This window comes from Spea bombifrons, chromosome 2, assembly GCF_027358695.1.
Source record: "Spea bombifrons isolate aSpeBom1 chromosome 2, aSpeBom1.2.pri, whole genome shotgun sequence".
NCBI lineage: Eukaryota > Metazoa > Chordata > Amphibia > Anura > Pelobatidae > Spea > Spea bombifrons.
The window spans coordinates 138,299,468-138,324,529 of NC_071088.1; the positions used below are offsets into that span (position 1 = coordinate 138,299,468).

The 25,062-nt window shown below is 43.5% G+C and overlaps 1 protein-coding gene across 1 annotated transcript in view; it reads left to right on the forward strand.

Annotated features, from left to right (window-relative positions):
• Window positions 1-2,391: 2,391 nt before the first annotated feature.
• Window positions 2,392-25,062, forward strand: part of LOC128474373 (teneurin-4-like) — a 53,948-nt gene continuing 31,277 nt past the window's right edge. The window contains 9 exon segments of the mRNA XM_053456696.1: window positions 2,392-2,534; window positions 3,563-3,798; window positions 12,307-12,480; window positions 14,586-14,800; window positions 16,020-16,230; window positions 18,159-18,260; window positions 19,079-19,273; window positions 19,730-19,930; window positions 24,720-24,905. Of these exon segments, the coding sequence (XP_053312671.1) occupies window positions 2,392-2,534; window positions 3,563-3,798; window positions 12,307-12,480; window positions 14,586-14,800; window positions 16,020-16,230; window positions 18,159-18,260; window positions 19,079-19,273; window positions 19,730-19,930; window positions 24,720-24,905 (1,663 nt within the window).

Consider the following 25,062-nt stretch of genomic DNA (forward strand, 5'->3'; position numbering starts at 1 on the left):
AAATTATATATATATATATTTTTAATTTTAATTCTCCCGAGTCCTGCACCAGTCATGAGGAGCTAAAGAGGATCTTTACCGTGCAGGATGTAAATATGTAGCACATCTATGCCCAGAAAACTCATTTTAAGACTTTTAGTTGATATATCACTGATCGATGATCAATTCATTGACTTCGCCTCCTGATTTCTAATTCCTGGGGAAGGAAGGGGGGGCAGATTAATAATAAATACTTGTAGAGGGGTCCGGGGGCTTTTATCCCACCACAAAATCAAGAAAAGAAGAGCAAGACCTGGTAGAAACTTTTTGTAATGGGGGGGGGCTGCCTGAAGGCATGCACGGCCGCTCGCCTCCTAAGTTTTGACTCGGACAATCAATTGTTAAAAGTTTTTCTTTCCGAGTGTCCAAAAATAGTGATTATTTACCCAAATCCCCCACCCAGCTCCAGGGCGTATCTGCCGTCTGACAATGCCTAACGTGGATCAGTCACTCGCTGAGCTGGACAGATGGCCGTTCTGCATATTGGCTTTCATTCTTTGGGGGATGTCTGCCGAGGGGGGGTCGGTGGGGGGCATCAGTCAACCTGTGGCAGTGATGAACGATTGTCAGCTCTTCTGCATCTGTTCCCAAGGAGGTCGGGGATGATGGAGATTGTAAACATCTTAAAGGGTTGATCTGGATATATCCCCGTGTCAATCAATAAACAATTATATGGGGGGGGGGCTGGAGGCCTGAGATTTCTAATTCCTGAGATTTAAAGTGAAAATATTACGGAAATTGGGAATAATCATTTACAAAAAGATTTAAAGCTCGTATTATAAGGAATTATATTTTAAAATAAAATGAATTTATATATTTTTATATTTAATTTATTTTATTGTGAAATGTTGTAAAAAAAAAATTGTTGATAAAAATCAATTCTTTTTTACATTTTTCGTTTATAAACCTGCAGATCAAAACGTTTTTCATTCATTTCATTGGATACAAATTGAATGGGAAATTTGATTAATATCAATTCCAAAACATAAAAAAATCTCATTTTTATTTATTTTTGAGATTTTAGGCTTTGTCAGACAATTGGGTTATAAGTGTGTTAAAAATGTAACAATTGCACCAGTATTTAGCAAATTATTTCTTGGCAAATTATCTAAAAATGTTGTGGTTATTTTTTTTTTTTTTTTATTTGAAGACTTGCGGTAAAAAAGAAAAAATATTTCAATTCTAGTAAAAAAAAAACAAAAAATTTTCTCTATAAATGAAACTTTGTGGCCAGACATTTCCTGTCTTTAAAAAAAAAAAAAAAAAAAATTACAAAATATATATATAAAAATAAATTTTCTTAAAACTTTCTTAAAAAGACCTGCTTAACAAAGTCCTTCCCAGGTGTGTTTTTCGTAGCTTTAGAACGGGATCGTTTACCAGAAGGCTCCTTATTGCACGCTCTGCAGGCAGATTTCCTTAAATCTCTGTATTTTGGGAAGTTTTTAGCATTCAGTTAAATGGACGTTTGGAAAATTCTGTCACTGAATTATTTTATCTCTGAGTCGATCTTTGATGCCGACGAGCCTCGTAATTATTTCCCCCTGATTTAATGTGACTCCGCGGGCGCTCTGCGAGGTTTTGCGTCCCGCGGTGGGGTTAAATGTTCTGTTTGCCGGAATTCCGATGCCGGTTGGGATTGGTGTTTGTTTGAATGTTTAGCTTTATTGCGGAATGTGTTGATTTGTTGTTTATGTTCCTCGGAGAAATGATCCAAAGCGAGAAATAATCTCAGCACCTCCTGTATCCGTCATCCCACCCGGCAGCCTCTTCCTCCGCCGACAGCCGGCGTGACAATGTGTTCAGAGCCCGCAAACAAACTAACCCCTGGGGTCGTTCTGGTCCTATAACTACCGGTGGAAAGTTTCTTCTGATTGGACCGCTCCACTGTCATGACAAGATCACCGTAAGAATTTTGCATCTTACATAGAAACCCAGAACCCGCCGGCAGATCGGCCCCCATCCGGCCCCCGTCTAGTCTGCCCGTTTCTCCTGCTGTAACGACTCAAACCTTAATCAGTCGTTGGTCTCGTCTTAGATTCAGGAGCCGTATGTCTATCCCACTGTATTGCCCTCTACCACTTCTGCTGGGAGGCTGTTCCACTTATCTACCTTGAAGACCCCAATATCTGATAGTGGGGGGGTAGAAGCTAAGAATCGGTGCTCAGATGATTTCTATAGTCTTGGGTCATTTCTCTTGAAACCTGCATTCTGCTTTGTTAGTGGTTTTTATGTATTAATGTGTGACGAGTGCCGCTTAAGGTGTTAGCGCGAGTGTGTGTCCACCGACCAAAGCCATCTAATCCCCCCGCGCTACGACGCAATGCCCGGCGACTTTGGCTTCCTCCATCGATGCATGACTCACGGCCTTCATTCGTCTTCTCATCTGTGTGTAGAAACATAGCAAAGCAGCCATTCGTAGAGACATTGCAGGACAACCCCATTGAGATGGACATTCTCACCACCTCCCGACATGACGCTGCTTTCAATGACGGGTACGTCACGCATCCTATTAACTGCTCTGTGATTTCTGCATGTAACCCGCTTCCTTCGTGTCACGCCGGGGGGGCGGGGGGCGCAGCCGTGATCATGAAACTTCCAGGATCATATTAAAGTCCTTTTTTTGGGATGTTAGAAAATGTAAGGCCAAAATTCCTCTTGGAATGTTTTTTTTTTTTTTTTTACTCCTTTTTTAAAAAAAAATTCTAAGAGACACTTAACGCTTCCTGTGAATTCAATGAAAATGTAATTTTTTTTTATTATTTTTTTTTGTGTGGCCTCAACGAGACTTTCTGAACTTTAATATCATCCTGAATGGCACAAATAGAAACACTGATTGCTCTCTGTTGAAATATAAATATAAAAAATATAAATAAGAAAAAGACGCACAGATTTGTGGGATGTAACCCTAACAGAACGATATAAAATAAAGAAGTTTAAACTCCTGCTTCAAAGAATGAATAACATCCCGCACGGTACCAATTGAAACACTGATTGATTGTATTTGATTTTTTTTTTAAATTATTTAGAATTATATGCAATTATTTTATTTTTTTTTTCTTTGGGTTGTAATAAATATCTACATTCAGTTCTGTTCCTTCTAAATAATTTTCCCGATATTTCAGCTTTGTTTTTATTTAATCGGAAGGATCGCTGCTGGGAAAACGTCTCCGCGTCTTTCTAAGCCTGGAGCGAGCGGCGCGTTCCTACGGAATGCTGCAGAGTGTTTTTTTTTTTTTTTTTTTTTTTTTTTTTTAGAATTCCAAGCAATGTAAAAAGTTCTGTGGATGTTTTGTTAATTTTTAAACTCAATATGCTTTAAAGTGGATGAACTTGGGGAGCTTCGGACACTCCCCCCCCCCCCCGATGGTTGCCCTCCACCCCAGGCTTTTTATCCTCCTCTAGGGACCACCCGGCGATCGCTTGCTGAGTGTACTGGGAGTTGTTCTATATTAGCGGCAGGGAAGGGTCTAGCTGCCCTGTTTATGTGTTTTTTTTTTTTGTTTCCTGTTGTTTCTTGCAGGCATTTCCTTTTTAAACCCGGAGGGACGTCCCCTCTGTTTTGCACGACGTCGCCGGGGTACCCCCTGACCTCCAGCACTGTGTACTCGCCGCCCCCCAGGCCGCTGCCGCGAAGCACCTTCTCCAGACCCGCCTTTAACCTGAAGAAGCCGTATAAATACTGCAACTGGAAATGCGCCGCCCTCAGCGCCATCGTTATCTCCGTCACACTGGTGATCCTCCTGGCCTACTTCATCGGTAAGATTGGGGTGTCCGGTTACCGCTATTTAATCTGCATTCTGATTTGTTGATACATCCAATGGTTTATTTTGTGGTCGCCGACATCAAATCATTATCTGCAAGTGTACGAGTCTCAGAATGTCCATGTCATGAGTGCGAATGAATGAATGTCTATATGGAAGCGAATGTCTGCGCTTGTTACAATGTTACTGCTTGAATGTCATGGACGTGCGTTAAAAGATGTCAGCATTCAGCTCTCACTCACTCAGCCGTTCCCCCATCTTTTATATTTTCCTTTAATTATATATAAAAAGGGTTTAAATAACTAAATTATTATTATTAGTAGTATTAATATTAGTTCAGTTATTAATTAGTATTAATGTTAAGTTTTTTAATTTATTATTTTTATTATTCAATAATAATAATATTGTTTTATGTAGCGCTGTACAAGAGGGAAGGAGGGCCCGGCTCAAAGGAGCTTACAATCTAGAGATTGAAGATATTTTAGTTTTTTTTCTCAAAAGTAACATTTTTTTTTTACTGGCCAAATGCATTAAATTTGAAGGAATACAATTTTATTTTTAAATTTTAGTTTTTGTATGAAATATATATTTTGTAGAAAATGACAGATAATTCTGGTCATAATTTCCAAATTGTTCTGTAAATGATTAAAATTCAAATGAATCCGTTCCATTCCCAACAAACAGATTTTTACTATTTTTACAAAACCGTTTTATTGGTCTGATCAACATGATGAAGGGGGGGGGGGGGTAATTATGGTTTTGATGAAAAATAGTGTTTAATTTATCGCCTAATCAATTATTAATTACAGCAATAAAGGTTGCTGGCTGGGCGCTAATTAACTCATTTAAAAATTATGAATGACCTTTCGGTGAGTAATTATTTTGTGGGTTCTGTCACTTCTCGTAAAGGAGGCGATCTCCCAACTACAGCAGTGCCAGCTCCGGGGCCGGCTCGCTAATTTATCTATACATCATACAGGGGCCGGTCACTGATTTATCTATACATTATACAGGGGCCGGTCACTGATTTATCTATACATTATACAGGGGGCCGGTCACTGATTTATCTATACATCATACAGGGGCCGGCTCGCTAATTTAACTATACATTATACAGAGGCCGGTCACTGATTTATCTATACATCATACAGGGGCCGGCTCTCTGATTTATCTATACATTATACAGGGGGCCGGTCACTGATTTATCTATACATTATACAAGGGCCCGGCTCGCTGATTTATCTATACATTATACAGGGGGCCGGTCACTGATTTAACTATACATTATACAGGGACCGGCTCACTGATTTAACTATACATTATACAGGGACCGGCTCACTGATTTAACTATACATTATACAGGGGCCGGCTTGCTGATTTAACTATACATTATACAGGGGCCGGCTCGCTGATTTATCTATACATTATACAGGGGGCCGGCTCGCTGATTTATCTATACATTATACAGGGGGCCGGCTCGCTGATTTATCTATACATTATACAGGGGCCGGTCGCTGATTTATCTATACATTATACAGGGGGCCAGCTCGCTGATTTATCTATACATTATACAGGGGCCGGTCACTGATTTATCTATACATTATACATGGGCCGGTCACTGATTTATCTATACATTATACAGGGGCCGGTCACTGATTTATCTATACATTATACATGGGCCGGTCACTGATTTATCTATACATTATACAGGGGCCGGTCACTGATTTATCTATACATTATACAGGGGCCGGTCACTGATTTATCTATACATTATACAGGGGCCGGTCACTGATTTATCTATACATTATACATGGGCCGGTCACTGATTTATCTATACATTATACAGGGGCCGGTCACTGATTTATCTATACAGGGGGCCGGTCACTGATTTATCTATACATTATACAGGGGGCCGGTCACTGATTTATCTATACATTATACAGGGGGCCGGTCACTGATTTATCTATACATTATACAGGGGGGCTGTTTATTATGTATGTTTTTGGCTCGTTTGGCGGTTACTGGCCTGGCAGGAGGATTTCAGCTCTGTTTCTCGCAGTTAAAATGATCGCTCACAGCCAATGAGAGGCTCCGTTGCATTTAGCGCCACAGCAGTCTATTAGCAATCTTCATTCTGACGCATGAATCATTGCAAATAATCATAACCTCTCCGGCGGGCTGTGCGTGAAAATATCGTCCAACCGCTATCATCATACGGCCTCGTTATCTTAATTAAACCGGGAGCGATCTGTGCGAATAACGGCGCCCCGACACATTATAACTTCTACACAGAACGATATATATACAGCACTATGGGGGTATATTACTGTATACAGCGCTGGGGGTTATATTACTGTATACAGTGCTGGGGGGTTATATTACTGTTTACAGTGCTGGGGGGGATTATATTACTGTATACAGCGCTGGGGGTTATATTACTGTATACAGCGCTGGGGGGTTATATTACTGTATACAGCGCTGGGGAGTTATATTACTGTATACAGCGTGGGGGGTTATATTACTGTATACAGTGCTGGGGGTTATATTACTGTATACAGCGCTGGGGGTTATATTACTGTATACAGCACTATGGGGGTATATTACTGTATACAGCGCTGGGGGTTATATTACTGTATACAGCGCTGGGGGGGTTATATTACTGTATACAGCACTGGGGGGGTTATATTACTGTATACAGCACTGGGGGGGTTATATTACTGTATACAGCACTGGGGGGGTTATATTACTGTATACAGCGCTGGGGGGGTTATATTACTGTATACAGCACTGGGGGGGTTATATTACTGTATACAGCGCTGGGGGGGTTATATTACTGTATACAGCACTGGGGGGGTTATATTACTGTATACAGCACTAGGGGGGTTATATTACTGTATACAGCGCTGGGGGTTATATTACTGTATACAGCGCTGGGGGGTTATTACTGTATACAGCGCTGGGGGTTATATTACTGTATACAGCGCTGGGGGTTATATTACTGTATACAGCGCTGGGGGGTTATATTACTGTATACAGCGCTGGGGGTTATATTACTGTATACAGCGCTGGGGGGGTTATATTACTGTATACAGCACTGGGGGGGTTATATTATATTACTATATTACACGCGGCGGGGGCCGGTGATGGGTAACCCGAGGCCAAGCTGCGTATCCTCCAGAACGGACGGGCGTCTTCTGCACCGCCAGCCGTCTCTTGGTTGAATTCCGTTCCGTTGTTTCCGTCCCCCGGGAGGCAGCCATTGTTTTGGAGCCGCTCGCCGGGGCCGCCGCTCGTTTGCTTTTGACTTGTTGCCTTTGTGTGGTTTTTGCTGATGAAGCTTCTCCTCTCCGGTTATCTCGCGGTATAAAGAAACGCTCAATGTGTCGGCTGAAAAGATGGCGGAGTCTTTGTGTTCCCATCTGTCGGGTCATTTCTGGCCTCCTGCTCCGAGAGTCGGAACTAAAACATATAAATAATAATAAAATCTCTAAATCTACCAAACGACGAGGAGAAAAGTTACAACAAGAGGCCAGAATCTGAAATTAGAGGGTCAGAGACTGAGATAGAACGGAAGGAAGTTTTACTTCACTGAGAGGGTGGTGGATCAGAGGAACAGCCTCCCAGCAGAAATGGTAGAGGGTAATACAGTGAGGGTATTAAACATGGATGGGATAGGCTTAAGGTTCCCAGGGCCGGCTTCTAATCTCCTGTTGTGCCTCTGTGTCTAAATCTTTGCCTCCCCATATTTAAACTGTACAACGCTGCAGAATATGTTGGCACCAAATAAAAGATAAACGTTTTTATTCTACTCTGTAAACTTTTTTCCTGCTAATTACCCCCAAAAGCAGCTGTTTTCATATGAAATTAATAAACCGCAGAGTCCTCGTACCCCGGTAGTTCCGTGGTTGCCCCGTTTTCACCCCTGATAAGAGTCCTGCATTCATTTATATTCCGTGGCGAACGTCAAAACCCCCACAAAATAAATCATGGCGAGCCCCCCCCCGCCAGCCGCCTGAAATAATACAAAATAACGAAGATTAAGGATTTTTGCCTGTTAAGACTTTTCCGCTTTGTACAGAAACTTTAGAATTAATGAGTTCCCCGCAGACTTTTTTTTTGGCAAATACATCCAAAAAGTAACGTCAGGCTGAACGGTTTTGAACTTTTTAAATTTTCCCAACTTCTTTTTTATTTTATTTTCTTGCTTCGCTGTTCCTTTAATGATCTTTTAACGAGCGAGGAGGACAAACACAGGGTGGTAAATAAGTGCAACCGCCTCCCAGCAGAGGTGGTAGAGGGTAATACAGTGAGGAGATTAAACATGCATGGGACAGACATACGGCTCCTGAATCTAAGACGAGACCAACGACTGATTAAGGTTTGAGTCTTTACAGCAGGAGAAACGGGGACTAGACGGGGGCTGGATGGGGCCGATCTGCCGGCAGGGTCTGGGTTTATATGGGTTTCCAGTGAATCACTACTCAAGTAGTTTCTTTATAACCCGGCGATTCACTGATATCTGTATCGGAATAAAGCGGCCCCTCTGATGCTGCGGGGGCCGCTGCCGCTGACAGGGGAGACGGCTTTAAAAAATAAACGGGGTAAATAAACCCCATTATTCTTCTAAATGCCCCACAAATACCCAGCGATAGGGCACAAAGTCACGTTACCCTCTCTCCGCCATGTATCCACTACCCTCTCAGTAAAGTAAGAACGATGCTGATCTTGTTACCTTCCCTGTAAGCCGAGGGGGGGGGGTCGTCGCTCTGTCTCGCCCTTTTCTGGAGGAGTGTTTGGGGTCAGCCGTGTCTCCAGGGGGGGAATAAATCTGTTTACTGATTACTCCTCATCTCGGCCCAGTGACCTGAGTTACAAAAACAGCAAGTTGTTCGGCTTCAGTTAAGACAATGTTTGTTCTGGTCGATGAGACAAAAGTCATCACCTTATCACCCTTCGTCAAGCCCTGTATAATGTATAGATAAATCAGTGACCGGCCCCTGTATAATGTATAGATAAATCAGTGACCGGCCCCTGTATAATGTATAGCTAAATCAGTGACCGGCCCCTGTATAATGTATAGATAAATCAGCGAGCCGGCCCCCTGTATAATGTATAGATAAATCAGCGAGCCGGCCCCTGTATAATGTATAGATAAATCAGCGAGCCGGCCCATGTATAATGTATAGATAAATCAGCGAGCCGGCCCCTGTATAATGTATAGATAAATCAGTGACCGGCCCCCTGTATAATGTATAGATAAATCAGTGAGCCGGCCCCTGTATAATGTATAGATAAATCAGTGACCGGCCCCTGTATAATGTATAGATAAATCAGCGAGCCGGCCCCTGTATAATGTATAGATAAATCAGTGACCGGCCCCCTGTATAATGTATAGATAAATCAGTGAGCCGGCCTCCTGTATAATGTATAGATAAATCAGTGACCGGCTCCTGTATAATGTATAGATAAATCAGTGACCGGCCCCTGTATAATGTATAGATAAATCAGTGACCGACCCCCTGTATAATGTATAGATAAATCAGTGACCGGCCCCTGTATAATGTATAGATAAATCAGCGAGCCGGCCCCCTGTATAATGTGTAGATAAATCAGTGACCGACCCCCTGTATAATGTATAGATAAATCAGTGACCGGCCCCTGTATAATGTATAGATAAATCAGCGAGCCGGCCCCCTGTATAATGTATAGATAAATCAGTGACCGGCTCCTGTATAATGTATAGATAAATCAGTGACCGGCCCCCTGTATAATGTATAGATAAATCAGTGACCGGCCCCTGTATAATGTATAGATAAATCAGCGAGCCGGCCCCTGTATAATGTATAGATAAATCAGCGAGCCGGCCCTGTATAATGTATAGATAAATCAGTGACCAGCCCCCTGTATAATGTATAGATAAATCAGCGAACCGGCCCCTGTATAATGTATAGATAAATCAGTGACCGGCCCCTGTATAATGTATAGATAAATCAGTGACCGGCCCCCTGTATAATGTATAGATAAATCAGTGACCGGCCCCCTGTATAATGTATAGATAAATCAGTGACCGGCCCCCTGTATAATGTATAGATAAATCAGTGACCGGCCCCCTGTATAATGTATAGATAAATCAGCGAGCCGGCCCCTGTATAATGTATAGATAAATCAGCGAGCCGGCCCCTGTATAATGTATAGATAAATCAGCGAGCCGGCCCCCTGTATAATGTATAGATAAATCAGCGAGCCGGCCCCCTGTATAATGTATAGATAAATCAGCGAGCCGGCCCCCTGTATAATGTATAGATAAATCAGTGACCGGCCCCCTGTATAATGTATAGATAAATCAGTGACCGGCCCCCTGTATAATGTATAGATAAATCAGTGACCGGCCCCCTGTATAATGTATAGATAAATCAGTGACCGGCCCCTGTATAATGTATAGATAAATCAGCGAGCCGGCCCCCTGTATAATGTATAGATAAATCAGTGAGCTGGCCCCCTGTATAATGTATAGATAAATCAGCGAGCCGGCCCCCTGTATAATGTATAGATAAATCAGTGAGCTGGCCCCCTGTATAATGTATAGATAAATCAGCGAGCCGGCCCCTGTATAATGTATAGATAAATCAGTGAGCTGGCCCCCTGTATAATGTATAGATAAATCAGTGACCGGCCCGTGTATAATGTATAGTTACATCAGTGAGCTGGCCCCCTGTATAATGTATAGATAAATCAGCGAGCCGGCCCCTGTATAATGTATAGATAAATCAGTGACCGGCCCCCTGTATAATGTATAGATAAATCAGCGAGCCGGCCCCCTGTATAATGTATAGATAAATCAGCGAGCCGGCCCCCTGTATAATGTATAGATAAATCAGCGAGCCGGCCCCCTGTATAATGTATAGATAAATCAGCGAGCCGGCCCCCTGTATAATGTATAGATAAATCAGCGAGCCGGCCCCTGTATAATGTATAGATAAATCAGTGACCGGCCCCTGTATAATGTATAGATAAATCAGCGAGCCGGCCCCCTGTATAATGTATAGATAAATCAGTGAGCCGGCCCCTGTGTAATGTATAGATAAATCAGTGACTGCCCCCTGTATAATGTATAGATAAATCAGCGAGCCGGCCCCCTGTATAATGTATAGATAAATCAGTGACCGGCCCCTGTATAATGTATAGATAAATCAGTGAGCTGGCCCCCTGTATAATGTATAGATAAATCAGCGAGCCGGCCCCTGTATAATGTATAGATAATAATGTATAGATAAATCAGTGACCGGCCCCTGTATAATGTATAGATAAATCAGTGAGCTGGCCCCCTGTATAATGTATAGATAAATCAGCGAGCCGGTCCCCTGTATAATGTATAGATAAATCAGTGACCGGCCCCCTGTATAATGTATAGATAAATCAGTGACTGCCCCCCTGTATAATGTATAGATAAATCAGTGACCGGCCCCCTGTATAATGTATAGATAAATCAGTGAGCTGGCCCCCTGTATAATGTATAGATAAATCAGCGAGCCGGCCCCTGTATAATGTATAGATAATAATGTATAGATAAATCAGTGACCGGCCCCTGTATAATGTATAGATAAATCAGTGAGCTGGCCCCCTGTATAATGTATAGATAAATCAGCGAGCCGGTCCCCTGTATAATGTATAGATAAATCAGTGACCGGCCCCCTGTATAATGTATAGATAAATCAGTGACTGTCCCCCTGTATAATGTATAGATAAATCAGTGACCGGCCCCTGTAATAGTATAGGTAAAATATTAAGTTACGGAATCTGGCAGATTTTTACCCGTATCGCTTATTGTAAATGGTGAGAAATTCGGACGAGCCAATCAGGAAGCGGCTCTGCGTATTTGTTTTGTTACTTGTTTTGGGATGAAGTCGCTGTTTCTGATAATGAAACAGATTTCTGCGTTTGTCGCGAGTCCGACTTCCGGCGAGCCGCTAGAAAACATTTTGTGTCTTTAGGCCAAGTCTGTGAATAAAAATAATTATCGTTATTTTTTTATATATTTATTAAATATATCTTTTTTTCTCTTTACAATAAAAATTGTGCATTTTAGGTACATCAGGTATTGTCTGTTAGCTTCCAAAATGTTGAAGTTGTATAAATCCGCTTCATGTTGGTTCATAGCGAAAAAGTTAAACCTTTTTGTGGGCCCCCCCCCGTTTATTTAACTTTGCGTTGGAGATGTGATTTTAATGACACTTTTTTTACTGCATTCTTCAGAATTCAGCCGAATGATTATATCGCCCTCACTGACCTAAAACGTTATTTTTATTTTTATTTTTTTACATATATATTTTTAGTTTTTTTTAGAAATATTTAAACCTAGGCGTTTGACAGGGCCCGAGCGCAGAAACGAATCCAAACAAATTTCTGATTACTCCTCCTTGTGTTAAAGACGGCCGGAGCGTTAAAATGTATAAAAATCCTGAGAATGTCCCTTAAAGCCGACTCTTCTCCTCGCCCGCCGCAGCCATGCACTTCTTCGGCCTGAACTGGCACCTGCAGCCCACGGACGGCCACATGTACGAGATCGCGGAGGACAGAGGCAGCAAGTGGCCACCGCCGCCGACCGACGTCACGTTCTATCCTCCCGGGGGGACGGGGCTAGAGATCCCGGACAGGAAAGGCAAAGGATCCAGTGAAGGTAACGGTGTCTTGCGTGTGTCGTGCGCCATCTCGTCGCTAGTGTCCTGACAACCTTCAAAAAGAACGCTCTAGCCTCAGACCTGTCGAATTATGTCCAATTATCCGAGTCCTGCGCCAGTTACATAGGCAGAATTTTTTTAATATTACTTTTTTTTTTTTACCTAAATTAGATTTTACATTAAATTAAATCTTATTTGGTTATATTTAACAAAAAGAACTTCCCTGGGTATTTTTTTTTTACATTTTTTATTTTATGTATTTATTTGGTAAATTCACCTATTGATCTCTATGCTAAGCTAGACCATAAGCTAGAAGAAGCTAGACCCTTTCAGTGTTTTATTTGGTTATTAAGGGAATTTTAAGAAGTAATATATTTTATGTGACCAAAGCAACATTTAAATGTAAAAATCAAATTTTATTTTATAAGAATTTTAAAAAAAAAATAAATTAAAAAATAATAATAATTTAGACGGCTGTAAAGTTTCGAATTTTTATTTGGCGCAGCTGCTTTAATAAACTGCGTGCGGGGTAATTTCTGACACATGATACCCCGGGAGGGCTGAGCTGCACGGGCGAGCGGTGCGCGGAATAGAAAGCAGACGGCAAATTTCCTGATCTTATAAATTAAAAAATAATTTGGCTGTCAAAATGAAGTGGGCCACCTTGGCTAATATTTATGCATTTATTATTAAAATAAAGCAACGCGGGACAGTAAAACATCCCGGAGAAATAAAAAAAATTACTTTTAAAATTGGTTTTGGTGTAAGGGCAATAAATGTATTTAGGAGGATTTAATGCCGGGTGCTTTTAAACTTGGAGGGAGATTCCAGGTTCCTATTTTTTTTTTTTTTTACTTTAAAAAATAAATAAATTGGTTGTTAAATCGCAATATCGCCCCGCTCCCCATTATTTTTATATTAAATTTCTTTAAAAAAAATTCTTTATTTTTGAGGCCCCTTTAAGTCCCAACGGAAAACAATAATCAGAAGCTGCTCGATTTCCAAACTTTCCAGGAAAAAAAAAAACCCAAAACATTTTGATCTTTGATTTAAAAGGAACTGTTTCTGTTCACCGTATAATTTTGTATATATTTTTTTTTTATCATAATGTATATAACATGGGGTGGGGGGAGGGGAACCTGACACAGAAAGATTAAAGGAAAAAATACATATATTGGGCTCCGGGAATAAATGAATCGCAGAGGATCCGTCTGAACAAAATGAAACGAGATTAAAAATAAGATTAAAATGAGGGCTATTATGGGAAAGGTGATTGTTATCCCTTATTAAGGGGCCGCCGTTGTGTCGCTATCTAAATAGAAATCTCTCGCGGGGCTTTATTTACCCAGAACCTCTTGTTCTTGGCGTGAAAAAGGAGCCAAGACGCGGTGGGTTAAAAGGACAGAAATAGCAGAGAAATGAGGTCGTAGGCATTTAAAGAGCCAGTAATCTGGGAATGAGGGAACATTCGGTGTGTGCTTTATTACCCCTCCCGACAAGGTCCCAGCAGTCACACGGTCCCCCGAGTTAGTGTGACCCAGACCTTCTATTGCACACAGAATGCAGTGAGATAAAACCATGTTTGGTTTTCTCTTAAAGGAACGGTACGGTGCAAATAAATGTGAAGTTTTTGATAAAATACCAAAGCGCCTCTGTTTCGCACCTCAGTGTTCTTCGGCCGGCTAAATAACTGTATCAGGACTTTGTCTTGCTGCACTGCGGTAAAGGATAGAATGGTTGAGCCTCCATCCCTTAGAGAACCAACCCGCTCCCCACTCTCCAGCAAGATAAAGTCCTGATAGCTCGTTGTATCCTTCTCTCCCATTAAAGCCCTCCCTGCATTGAGCGTGATGTATAAATCATGATACAGGGCCGGCGGCCGGCAACATGTACAAATTAGAGGTTTCCTGGGAAAAATGGCCGAAATAGTCTCGCTGTATTTCATGATAGGCGGTTTTTATTTGATGCAAGAATTTTCCTAGATTCTAAAAAAAAAAAAGGTGTCGGAATTCCCGTTGTCAGCTGCCTGAACTGACACTATAATCCGCTTTGATGGCATAGAGTGCCGGGTGTCCGGCTAACGAACCGCGTCTGTGTCCTGCAGGAAAGCCCAGCAGCCTCTTCCCCGACGACAGCTTTATTGACTCCGGAGAGCTGGACGTCGGCAGAAGGGCCACTCAGAAGATCCCCCCTGGCATATTCTGGAGGTCTCAGGTCTTCATAGATCATCCGGTACACATCAAGTTCAACATCTCCTTGGGGAAAGCGGCCCTTGTGGGTATATACGGCAGGAGAGGCCTCCCCCCATCACACACTCAGGTAACAGACTTATTGTTAAGGGTTAATTTTCATGGTTTCCATGGTTTCCATGGATTCATAGAGTTATGAAGGTTCTGGAGCAAAGTTCTAAAAGGGCCCTTACTGCTATAGCAACCAATGGAATGTTCCAATCAGCAGGGCCATTCCATTGGTTGCTATGGTGATAGGACCACTTTCAGAATCCTGAATGTGACATGGTTCCAGCCCAAAACGTATGTTTAGATGGGAGGGTCAGAGACCATGAATAGCTGCCAGCAGCCCTGGGAACTGGACCTCTATCGCCGGCAGCAACCTACTTCCTGGTAGCTGCTCATGCGGCAAAGGATAAAAGGGGGAGGTCCTGCAGTGACATCACAGCTTACAGCCACGCCCACATACTACAGGTAGGCCCGCTGGTGGCGCCGTTATCCATCAGGTGTCTGGAAAAAATAAAAAAATTATAATTTGATGTCATTAGCTCTTTTCTACTAATATTTTTAGTAATTTATTGAAAAATATTTGACGTTATTAATAGAATAAAAACACATTTCTGAAAGTATTTTGCGTTTGTTCTGTTTTTCTGCTGCTGAGGTTTGGTTCTTGTGTAAAAGAAAAAAAAAAGTCCCCAAAATGCATCATCCTGCAAATGCCAGATGTCCGTTTTTAGCCTTTTTCTTTATTCTTGACATTTCTTCCATTTAAATAATTCTTTTCCTGATTTCAAAAGCTTTTCTATAAACTTCTTTATTTCAGAAGCTTTTCCAAATGCGAATATTTTTTTTTCCTAAGAATTACATTTTTTATTCTCAAAAACTGTTGCTATGGTAATGGCAAACTGGCGATATCGGAGTCACCTTGTAAGATTTCAGGTCCAACCGCTTTAAAATATTTATTTCTCTTGAAGAAACCCAAATTGTGCTTCTCTTAAAGGGACATATTTCATAGATACGGTATATATTTTTGGAGGAAAAAAATATATTGTAGAAAAATACTGAAAATTTATTTTATAAGAAGTTCACCAGGGCAGCTCTAAAATGATTTTTAATAATAATAATTCACAAAATATTATTATTATTACGGTATTTCCCAAAATATATTATTGTTACTATTTATTATTAAATATAAATACATTATATATATTATTTTTATTATATATATATATAATATATAATATGAAAATCATTAAAATGCTGCTTGTTATTAGAATTGAAGTTTTAAGAGACTTCTTTTTCCCCCCCAGTTTGATTTTGTGGAATTATTGGATGGAAGGCGTCTCCTCTCTCAGGAAGCTCGAGGCTTGGAAGGTCCCCAAAGGCTCCACCGAGGCGTAGCGCCCCTGACGACCCACGAGACGGGCTTCATCCAGTACTTGGACTCTGGCATCTGGCACCTGGCGTTCTACAACGATGGAAAAGAGACGGAGACCGTGTCCTTCCTCACCACGACCATCGGTAAGGAGCCTGCGCGGGGAAGCTGAAGTGTCTAAGTTTGGTCTGGAAGGAGAGCAGAAGCTCAGAACTTTGAGACCCTTCAGCGGAATGTTGATGAGCGGACGTTCCGAGTGTTACGAGGGCTAACGGTCCGAGAGACGGGAATTCGGACCCGACGGTTTGTTACATTGTATCGCTATACGTTCCTCTACTGAAGGAGAAGCCTTCTGCTCCTGTGACTGAGGAACTCATTTCTGGCTATTAGCCTAAAGGGGCTAAAGTCTCGGTAACCCCTTCCCCCGAACAATCAGATAACCCTCATCCCCCCTGTCTGTCCCCGCGTATCAGCGCTGGTCCTGGGCATACCTTTAAGAATGCCAGTCCTCGGCGTGCGATGAGGAGCCCGCTGTGTGATGGGAGATGATGTTGATGGGTAATGGAGGCAGCGATGAGGTCAGTGAGCATCCGTGGGTCCCGGGAATGATGCGACGGAGGCCCCGCGCCGCTGCCTGTCATGGCCGGGATGCTCGCGCTGTCACACCTGTCACTTTTTGTCTCGTTCATATCTGCGGCTGGCGGCAGCGACGTTCGGCCTCCCCCCAGTTGCGGGGGTCTCCAGCACCCAGCCACGGGGGGCTTAGAGGACCCCAACTGTAAGGAAACAGACTTTAACCCTTTCCAGAGAGAGCGGCAGCAATAAAACCCAGTTCCACTTGCCCCGCAGCATTAGAAGCATCAGTCCCGGCCCTGCTGAACACCCCCGGAAATCAGTCTTTCATTGTAAAAAGTCTTGGCCCGGATCACCTTAACGGCACGTGGCTCAAAAGTAGACCCCGCTTGGCTGTGGTCATTCATTCTTCGGCCGTGTTTCCCTTGGGGAGGAAAAAAGGATATTTATACCCAGAAGATTAAAAGACCGTATATCATGCCGCTTCATTGGGAAGATTTATTATCTCAGAGTCACCTCGGCTGGCTGGCGGATTTTGGCAGCGTGTCCCTTTCATCGGCCGCTTGCCAAGTCCGAGCTGTACAATGAATAATTTTTTATCTAAGGCCCGATTACAGCATTATTGGGGCTGTATGCATTATATCAATGTGTCGCTTCATCGTAGAATAACTGTAATTGTACGATTCCTCGCGTGCTGCGCCGCTGATTGGAATTATTTTAGTTTTTAGTTTTTGTGTATTTTTAACTCATTTTTTTGTGAGTAGAATGAATTCTGTTCGGCTCGGTGTGATGGGAGTAGTGATTCACAGTGCCGTCTGTCCCATTTCATTAAAGATCGGATTGGAATTGTTGGTGCTGGCGGTTACCCGCTGGGCGGCCGGCGCGGCTCCCGATGTTTGTTTATTCGCCTGCGGCGTTCACGCCTGAAATAACTCAGAAATTGAAATTTTTGGTTCAGGTGAAAATTGAAAGAAGAGAAAGAAAAAAAAATAAAGCTCTCTGCGGGGGTCTCATTTTTTTTTCAATTTTTTTCCCCCATCAGCTTTTATTTATTATTATTATTATTATTTTATTTTATTTTTTTGAGCTTTGGCTTAGAGTGATGGGAGTTGCACACGGGAAGCATCCTATTCAACCAAATCTTGAGAAGTATCAAGTATTCCCCCCCCTAAAACAGAGACTTTCAGGTTATTCCGGGACACTTCGATCGTATGATAAGTCTTCGTGACCCTGGGAATCTGCTCATAATTATTATGGGGAGGAAAATTCCTGGGAATTTAGCAATTTTTACTGTTAAAAAATGTAAGTTTTTGTTGAACGGGAATTCTGGGGTGTAATGTATTTCATGTAAACTCCGTGCTGCCCCCCCCCTACGTTTGGTGGGATAGACGTACGGCTCCTGAATCAAGATAAGAGGAGCAGCCTCCCGGCAGAGGTGGTAGACGTGGATAGACGTATGATTGAGGTTTCGGGAATAAGTCCTTGTGTTTCTTTTCTCCAGAATCGGTGGACGATTGCCCCAGTAACTGCTACGGCAACGGCGAATGCGTGTCCGGCAACTGCCACTGCTTCCTGGGCTTCCTCGGGCCGGACTGCGGGAGAGGTCGGGAAACTTCGTGCAAATCGTTTTACTGAAACATCCTAATATTCACCATAATAATAATAATAATAATAATAATATTCACCATAATAATAATAATAATATTCACCATAATAATAATAATAATATTCATCATAATAATAATAATAAAGAAAACGTTCATAAATCACCCCAGAAAATCCCCCTCCCCCTCCCTTCCTGAAATGTAAGCCGGTTTTATTATTTTATTTAAACCCGGCAGATGCCCCGACGCACCCGGATATACCCTGAATTTATTGCCCCGACGCACCCGGATATACCCTGAATTTATTGCCCCGGCGCGCCCGGATATACCCTGAATTTATTGCCCCGACGCGCACAGATATACCCTGAATTTATTGCCCCGACGCGCCCGGATATACCCTGAATTTATTGCCCCGACACGCACAGATATACCCTGAATTTATTGCCCCGACACGCACAGATATACCCTGAATTTATTGCCCCGACGCGCCCAGATATACCCTGAATTTATTGCCCTGACACGCACAGATATACCCTGAATTTATTGCCCCGACGCGCCCGGATATACCCTGAATTTATTGCCCCGACGCGCCCGGATATACCCTGAATGTATTGCCCCGACGCGCCCGGATATACCCTGGATTGCCCCAGCCTCCCCTCCCGGGGTGTAAAAACATTCTGCGTTTCGGCAAAGTTCTAAAAAATGTTTTTCCTCGAATAAAATTCTCTGCGGAATGTCGGTGATTCCCGTCCGCAAAACTCCTCGGGACTCGTACTTCACGGTAAGAGTGAACTGTTTGTTTTTCCTCCCCGCGCAGCGTCCTGCCCCGTGTTGTGCAGCGGGAACGGGCAGTACATGAAAGGGCGCTGCTTGTGTCACAGCGGCTGGAAAGGCGTGGAGTGCGACGTTCCCACCAGCCAGTGCATCGACACGGAGTGCAGCAGCCACGGAACCTGCATTATGGGGACCTGCATCTGTAACCCGGGGTACAAAGGAGAAAACTGCGAGGAAGGTAACGCACAAATACCCCCCCCCACAGATAACTGCCTCTACCACCTCTGCTGGAAGGCCACTCCATGTGTTCACAGGCTGTAGTAGATTTATAGGGAGGGAGTTAATCACGCACAGGGAATAATATACTAATATATAGCACCGATCCACCATGCCTTGGCAACCAGTTTGTTTCAATGGAATGGAATTTCACTTTTACTGAGAGGGTGGTGGATAAGTGGAACAGCCTCCCAGCAGAGGTGGTAGAGGGTAATACAGTGAGGGTATTAAACATGCATGGGATAGACATACGGCTCCTGAATCCAAGACGAGACCAACGACTGATTAAGGTTTGAGTCTTTACAGCTGGAGAAGCGTGGCAGGCTACACGGGGGCCGGATGGGGCCGGTTGGTTCTGGGTTTCTGTGCCGAAGATTCCTTAGACTGGAGCTGAGTTTAGGCCTCTTTCTGTTTTCAGTGGACTGCATGGACCCCACGTGTTCCAGCCGTGGCGTTTGCGTGCAAGGCGTGTGCCACTGTGCGGTCGGGTGGGGAGGAACAAGCTGCGAGAACCCGAGGGCCACCTGCTTAGACCAGTGCTCTGGACACGGCACCTTCCAGGCCGAGACCGGCGTCTGCAGCTGCGACCCCAACTGGAGCGGACATGACTGCTCTGTCGGTAAGCGGCGCACGTTCTTTCCAACTCGCAGTATAATGTATTCATGTATAAACACCCATCACCCTCAGCCACCATACGCTGCACAGCTCTTCTTTCTACGATTTAACTTTAAAATGAGGGCGTTTTGGTTAAGGAGATCTCAGAGTGATGGGAGTTTCACATTCACAGAGTAATGCCTTCCCCCAGCGCTGTATACAGTAATATAACCCCCAGCGCTGTATACAGTAATATAACCCCCAGCGCTGTATACAGTAATATAACCCCCAGCGCTGTATACAGTAATATAACCCCCCAGCGCTGTATACAGTAATATAACCCCCAGCGCTGTATACAGTAATATAACCCCCAGCGCTGTATACAGTAATATAACCCCCAGCGCTGTATACAGTAATATAACCCCCAGCGCTGTATACAGTAATATAACCCCCAGCGCTGTATACAGTAATATAACCCCCAGCGCTGTATACAGTAATATAACCCCCAGCGCTGTATACAGTAATATAACCCCCAGCAGTGTATACAGTAATATAACCACCAGCGCTGTATACAGTAATATAACCCCCCGCGCTGTATACAGTAATATAACCCCCCAGCGCTGTATACAGTAATATAACCCCCCGCGCTGTATACAGTAATATAACCCCCCAGCGCTGTATACAGTAATATAACCCCCAGCGCTGTATACAGTAATATAACCCCCAGCGCTGTATACAGTAATATAACCCCCAGCGCTGTATACAGTAATATAACCCCCAGCGCTGTATACAGTAATATAACCCCCAGCGCTGTATACAGTAATATAACCCCCCGGCGCTGTATACAGTAATATAACCCCCAGCGCTGTATACAGTAATATAACCCCCCAGCGCTGTATACAGTAATATAACCCCCCAGCGCTGTATACAGTAATATAACCCCCCAGCGCTGTATACAGTAATATAACCCCCAGCGCTGTATACAGTAATATAACCCCAGCGCTGTATACAGTAATATATCCCCCAGCGCTGTATACAGTAATATATCCCCCAGCGCTGTATACAGTAATATAACCCCCAGCGCTGTATACAGTAATATAACCCCCCAGCGCTGTATACAGTAATATAACCCCCAGCGCTGTATACAGTGATATAACCCCAGCGCTGTATACAGTTATATAACCCCCAGTGCTGTATACAGTAATATAACCCCCAGTGCTGTATACAGTAATATAACCCCCAGCGCTGTATACAGTAATATAACCCCCAGTGCTGTATACAGTAATATAACCCCCCAGCGCTGTATACAGTAATATAACCCCCAGCACTGTATACAGTAATATAACCCCCAGCGCTGTATACAGTAATATAACCCCCAGCGCTGTATACAGTAATATAACCCCCCCAGTGCTGTATACAGTACTGTAACCCCCAGTGCTGTATACAGTAATATAATTCCCCAGCGCTGTATACAGTAATATAACCCCCAGCGCTGTATACAGTAATATAACCCCCAGCGCTGTATACAGTAATATAACCCCCAGCGCTGTATACAGTAATATAACCCCCAGCGCTGTATACAGTAATATACCCCCCAGCGCTGTATACAGTAATATATCCCCCAGCGCTGTATACAGTAATATAACCCCCCAGCGCTGTATACAGTAATAACCCCCCAGCGCTGTATACAGTAATAACCCCCCAGCGCTGTATACAGTAATATAACCCCCCAGCGCTGTATACAGTAATATAACCCCCCAGCGCTGTATACAGTAATATAACCCCCCCAGCGCTGTATACAGTAATAACCCCCAGTGCTGTATACAGTAATATAACCCCCAGCGCTGTATACAGTAATATAACCCCCAGCGCTGTATACAGTAATATAACCCCCCAGCGCTGTATACAGTAATATAACCCCCAGCACTGTATACAGTAATATAACCCCCAGCACTGTATACAGTAATACCCCCCAGCGCTGTATACAGTAATATAACCCCCAGCGCTGTATACAGTAATATAACCCCCAACGCTGTATACAGTAATATAACCCCCAGCGCTGTATACAGTAATATAACCCCCAGCGCTGTATACAGTAATATAACCCCCAGCGCTGTATACAGTAATATAACCCCCAGCGCTGTATACAGTAATATAACCCCCAACGCTGTATACAGTAATATAACCCCCAGCGCTGTATACAGTAATATAACCCCCAGCGCTGTATACAGTAATATAACCCCCAGCGCTGTATACAGTAATATAACCCCCAGCGCTGTATACAGTAATATAACCCCCAGCGCTGTATACAGTAATATAACCCCCAGCGCTGTATACAGTAATATAACCCCCCAGCGCTGTATACAGTAATATAACCCCCAGCGCTGTATACAGTAATATAACCCCAGCGCTGTATACAGTAATATAACCCCCAGCGCTGTATACAGTAATATATCCCCCAGCGCTGTATACAGTAATATAACCCCCCAGCGCTGTATACAGTAATATAACCCCCAGCGCTGTATACAGTGATATAACCCCAGCGCTGTATACAGTTATATAACCCCCAGTGCTGTATACAGTAATATAACCCCCAGCGCTGTATACAGTAATATAACCCCCAGCGCTGTATACAGTAATATAACCCCCAGCGCTGTATACAGTAATATAACCCCCCAGCGCTGTATACAGTAATATAACCCCCAGCGCTGTATACAGTAATATAACCCCCAGCGCTGTATACAGTAATATAACCCCCAGCGCTGTATACAGTAATATAACCCCCCCAGTGCTGTATACAGTACTGTAACCCCCAGTGCTGTATACAGTAATATAATCCCCCAGCGCTGTATACAGTAATATAACCCCCCAGCGCTGTATACAGTAATAACCCCCAGTGCTGTATACAGTAATATAACCCCCAGCGCTGTATACAGTAATATAACCCCCAGCGCTGTATACAGTAATATAACCCCCAGCGCTGTATACAGTAATATACCCCCCAGCGCTGTATACAGTAATATAACCCCCCAGCGCTGTATACAGTAATATAACCCCCCAGCGCTGTATACAGTAATAACCCCCAGTGCTGTATACAGTAATATAACCCCCCAGCGCTGTATACAGTAATATAACCCCCCAGCGCTGTATACAGTAATATAACCCCCCAGCGCTGTATACAGTAATATAACCCCCAGCGCTGTATACAGTAATATAACCCCCAGCGCTGTATACAGTAATATAACCCCCAGCACTGTATACAGTAATATAACCCCCAGCGCTGTATACAGTAATATAACCCCCAGCGCTGTATACAGTAATATAACCCCCAACGCTGTATACAGTAATATAACCCCCAGCGCTGTATACAGTAATATAACTCCCAACGCTGTATACAGTAATATAACCCCCAGCGCTGTATACAGTAATATAACCCCCAGCGCTGTATACAGTAATATAACCCCCAACGCTGTATACAGTAATATAACTCCTCAAACCCCGCGCTGAGTGGATGCGTTATGGCGATGTAATACAGCACCGGGGGGTGTATAAGGAGATGTATAAAACTGTTATGAAAAATATTGACGTCGCATCATGACAGCCCGATACAAATGGTCCAATCAGGAAGGACGTTCCATTGGCTGCTGCGTGATTTACCCTAATTTGATATTTTTGAGTTAATTTAGTGAAAAATTATATTTTTGGCCGTAAATTCTTTGGAAGGTCCGTCTGTCGGGTTTAAGTAGAACTTTCTGAGCAGATGGTCAGCGATGTCAGCGGGGAGGAAAAACTCCTCTCCGCCGTTGGGCAGCATCTGTTTCCTACTTTTACAGAATGACGAGAAACGGCGTGTCTTCTGCGATTGACTTGAGGGGTAGTGGACGCGTGATTCCGCCAAACAAACGAGTTTCGCCTTTGTGCCATCAATAAGACAAATTAAATTCTTTCCGAGGGACAAACGCCGACCCGGTTCGCGCATTTTTTTAAAAACTTGACTTCACCTAAAGAAGAGACCGCTGAGGTTCCGCTAGCCAGTCAGTTATCAACTTCAACTAAAGAGCCAAAACCGACTTTTCTGTTTCCAAAATTCCTATTTAAATTATCCCTGCCCCCCCCTCCAAAAATGCAAATTACCTGTTGCAGAACCAACACTTTTTTTTTTTTTGTGACTTTTAGTAGAAATTTTGTATTTTTGTTTAGTTTTTTAAATTGTAATAAATTTCCTGCGCAAATTTTTAGTTGTTTTTCTTTAAAAGCAAGAATTTAACCCCTTGTAGAGTTTTTTTTTTACATTTTTAATTAAAAAAAAAATACTATTTTCTATACTGAGGCTCAAGAAATGAAATGAGCGAAACGCAGCGGGAATTAAGAATTATCCGGCTTGGTAACAAAGTCCTTTTCTCCTTCATTGTCTTCACACTCAGCCGGTTTTTAATGAAATTTGACTTCTGAGACATTCTTGCGAGGAGATCTCTAACCCCCCGGCCCCCCCCTCCCCACGGCTGGAGAGTAAGTAGGGGAACCAGTCAAGGGAGACCTCAACAGTCTCAAGTCAGCCGGCTCCCCCGCCTTTTCCTAATCTTTGGTTCTGTGCGAGCGCTGTTGGCGTGCGACCCCTTCTATTTTTTGCTGTAATACGGTGTGTGTGATGTCACGGTCTGTGTGCGCGGCCGCTGGTAGATATGTGGAGCAGCCTCCCAGCAGAGGTGGTAGAGGGTAATACGGCAAGGGTATTAAACATGCATGGGATAGACATACGGCTCCTGAGATTAAGGTCTGTCTCTTAACGGTTATCCCTGTTTTCTCCCCCACAGAGATCTGCGCGGCAGACTGCGGCGGGCACGGCACGTGTATCGGAGGAAGCTGCCGGTGTGACGACGGCTGGATGGGCGTGGCTTGCGATCAGAGGGCGTGTCACCCTCGCTGTAACGAGCACGGCACGTGCCGGGACGGGAAGTGCGAGTGCAGCCCCGGCTGGAACGGAGAGCACTGCACTATCGGTAGGGCGAGCGAAAGCCAGAACCAAGTCTCGATTTCCACGCCCGGAAATAAGTGTCTGTCCCGCCTGAGCATGCGCAGCCCGTCCTCGCTTCTCATCTCTCACAATGTCAGCGTTCTGTGCAGGAACCAAAAATGTCCTTTCATTAGGGGTCTCGG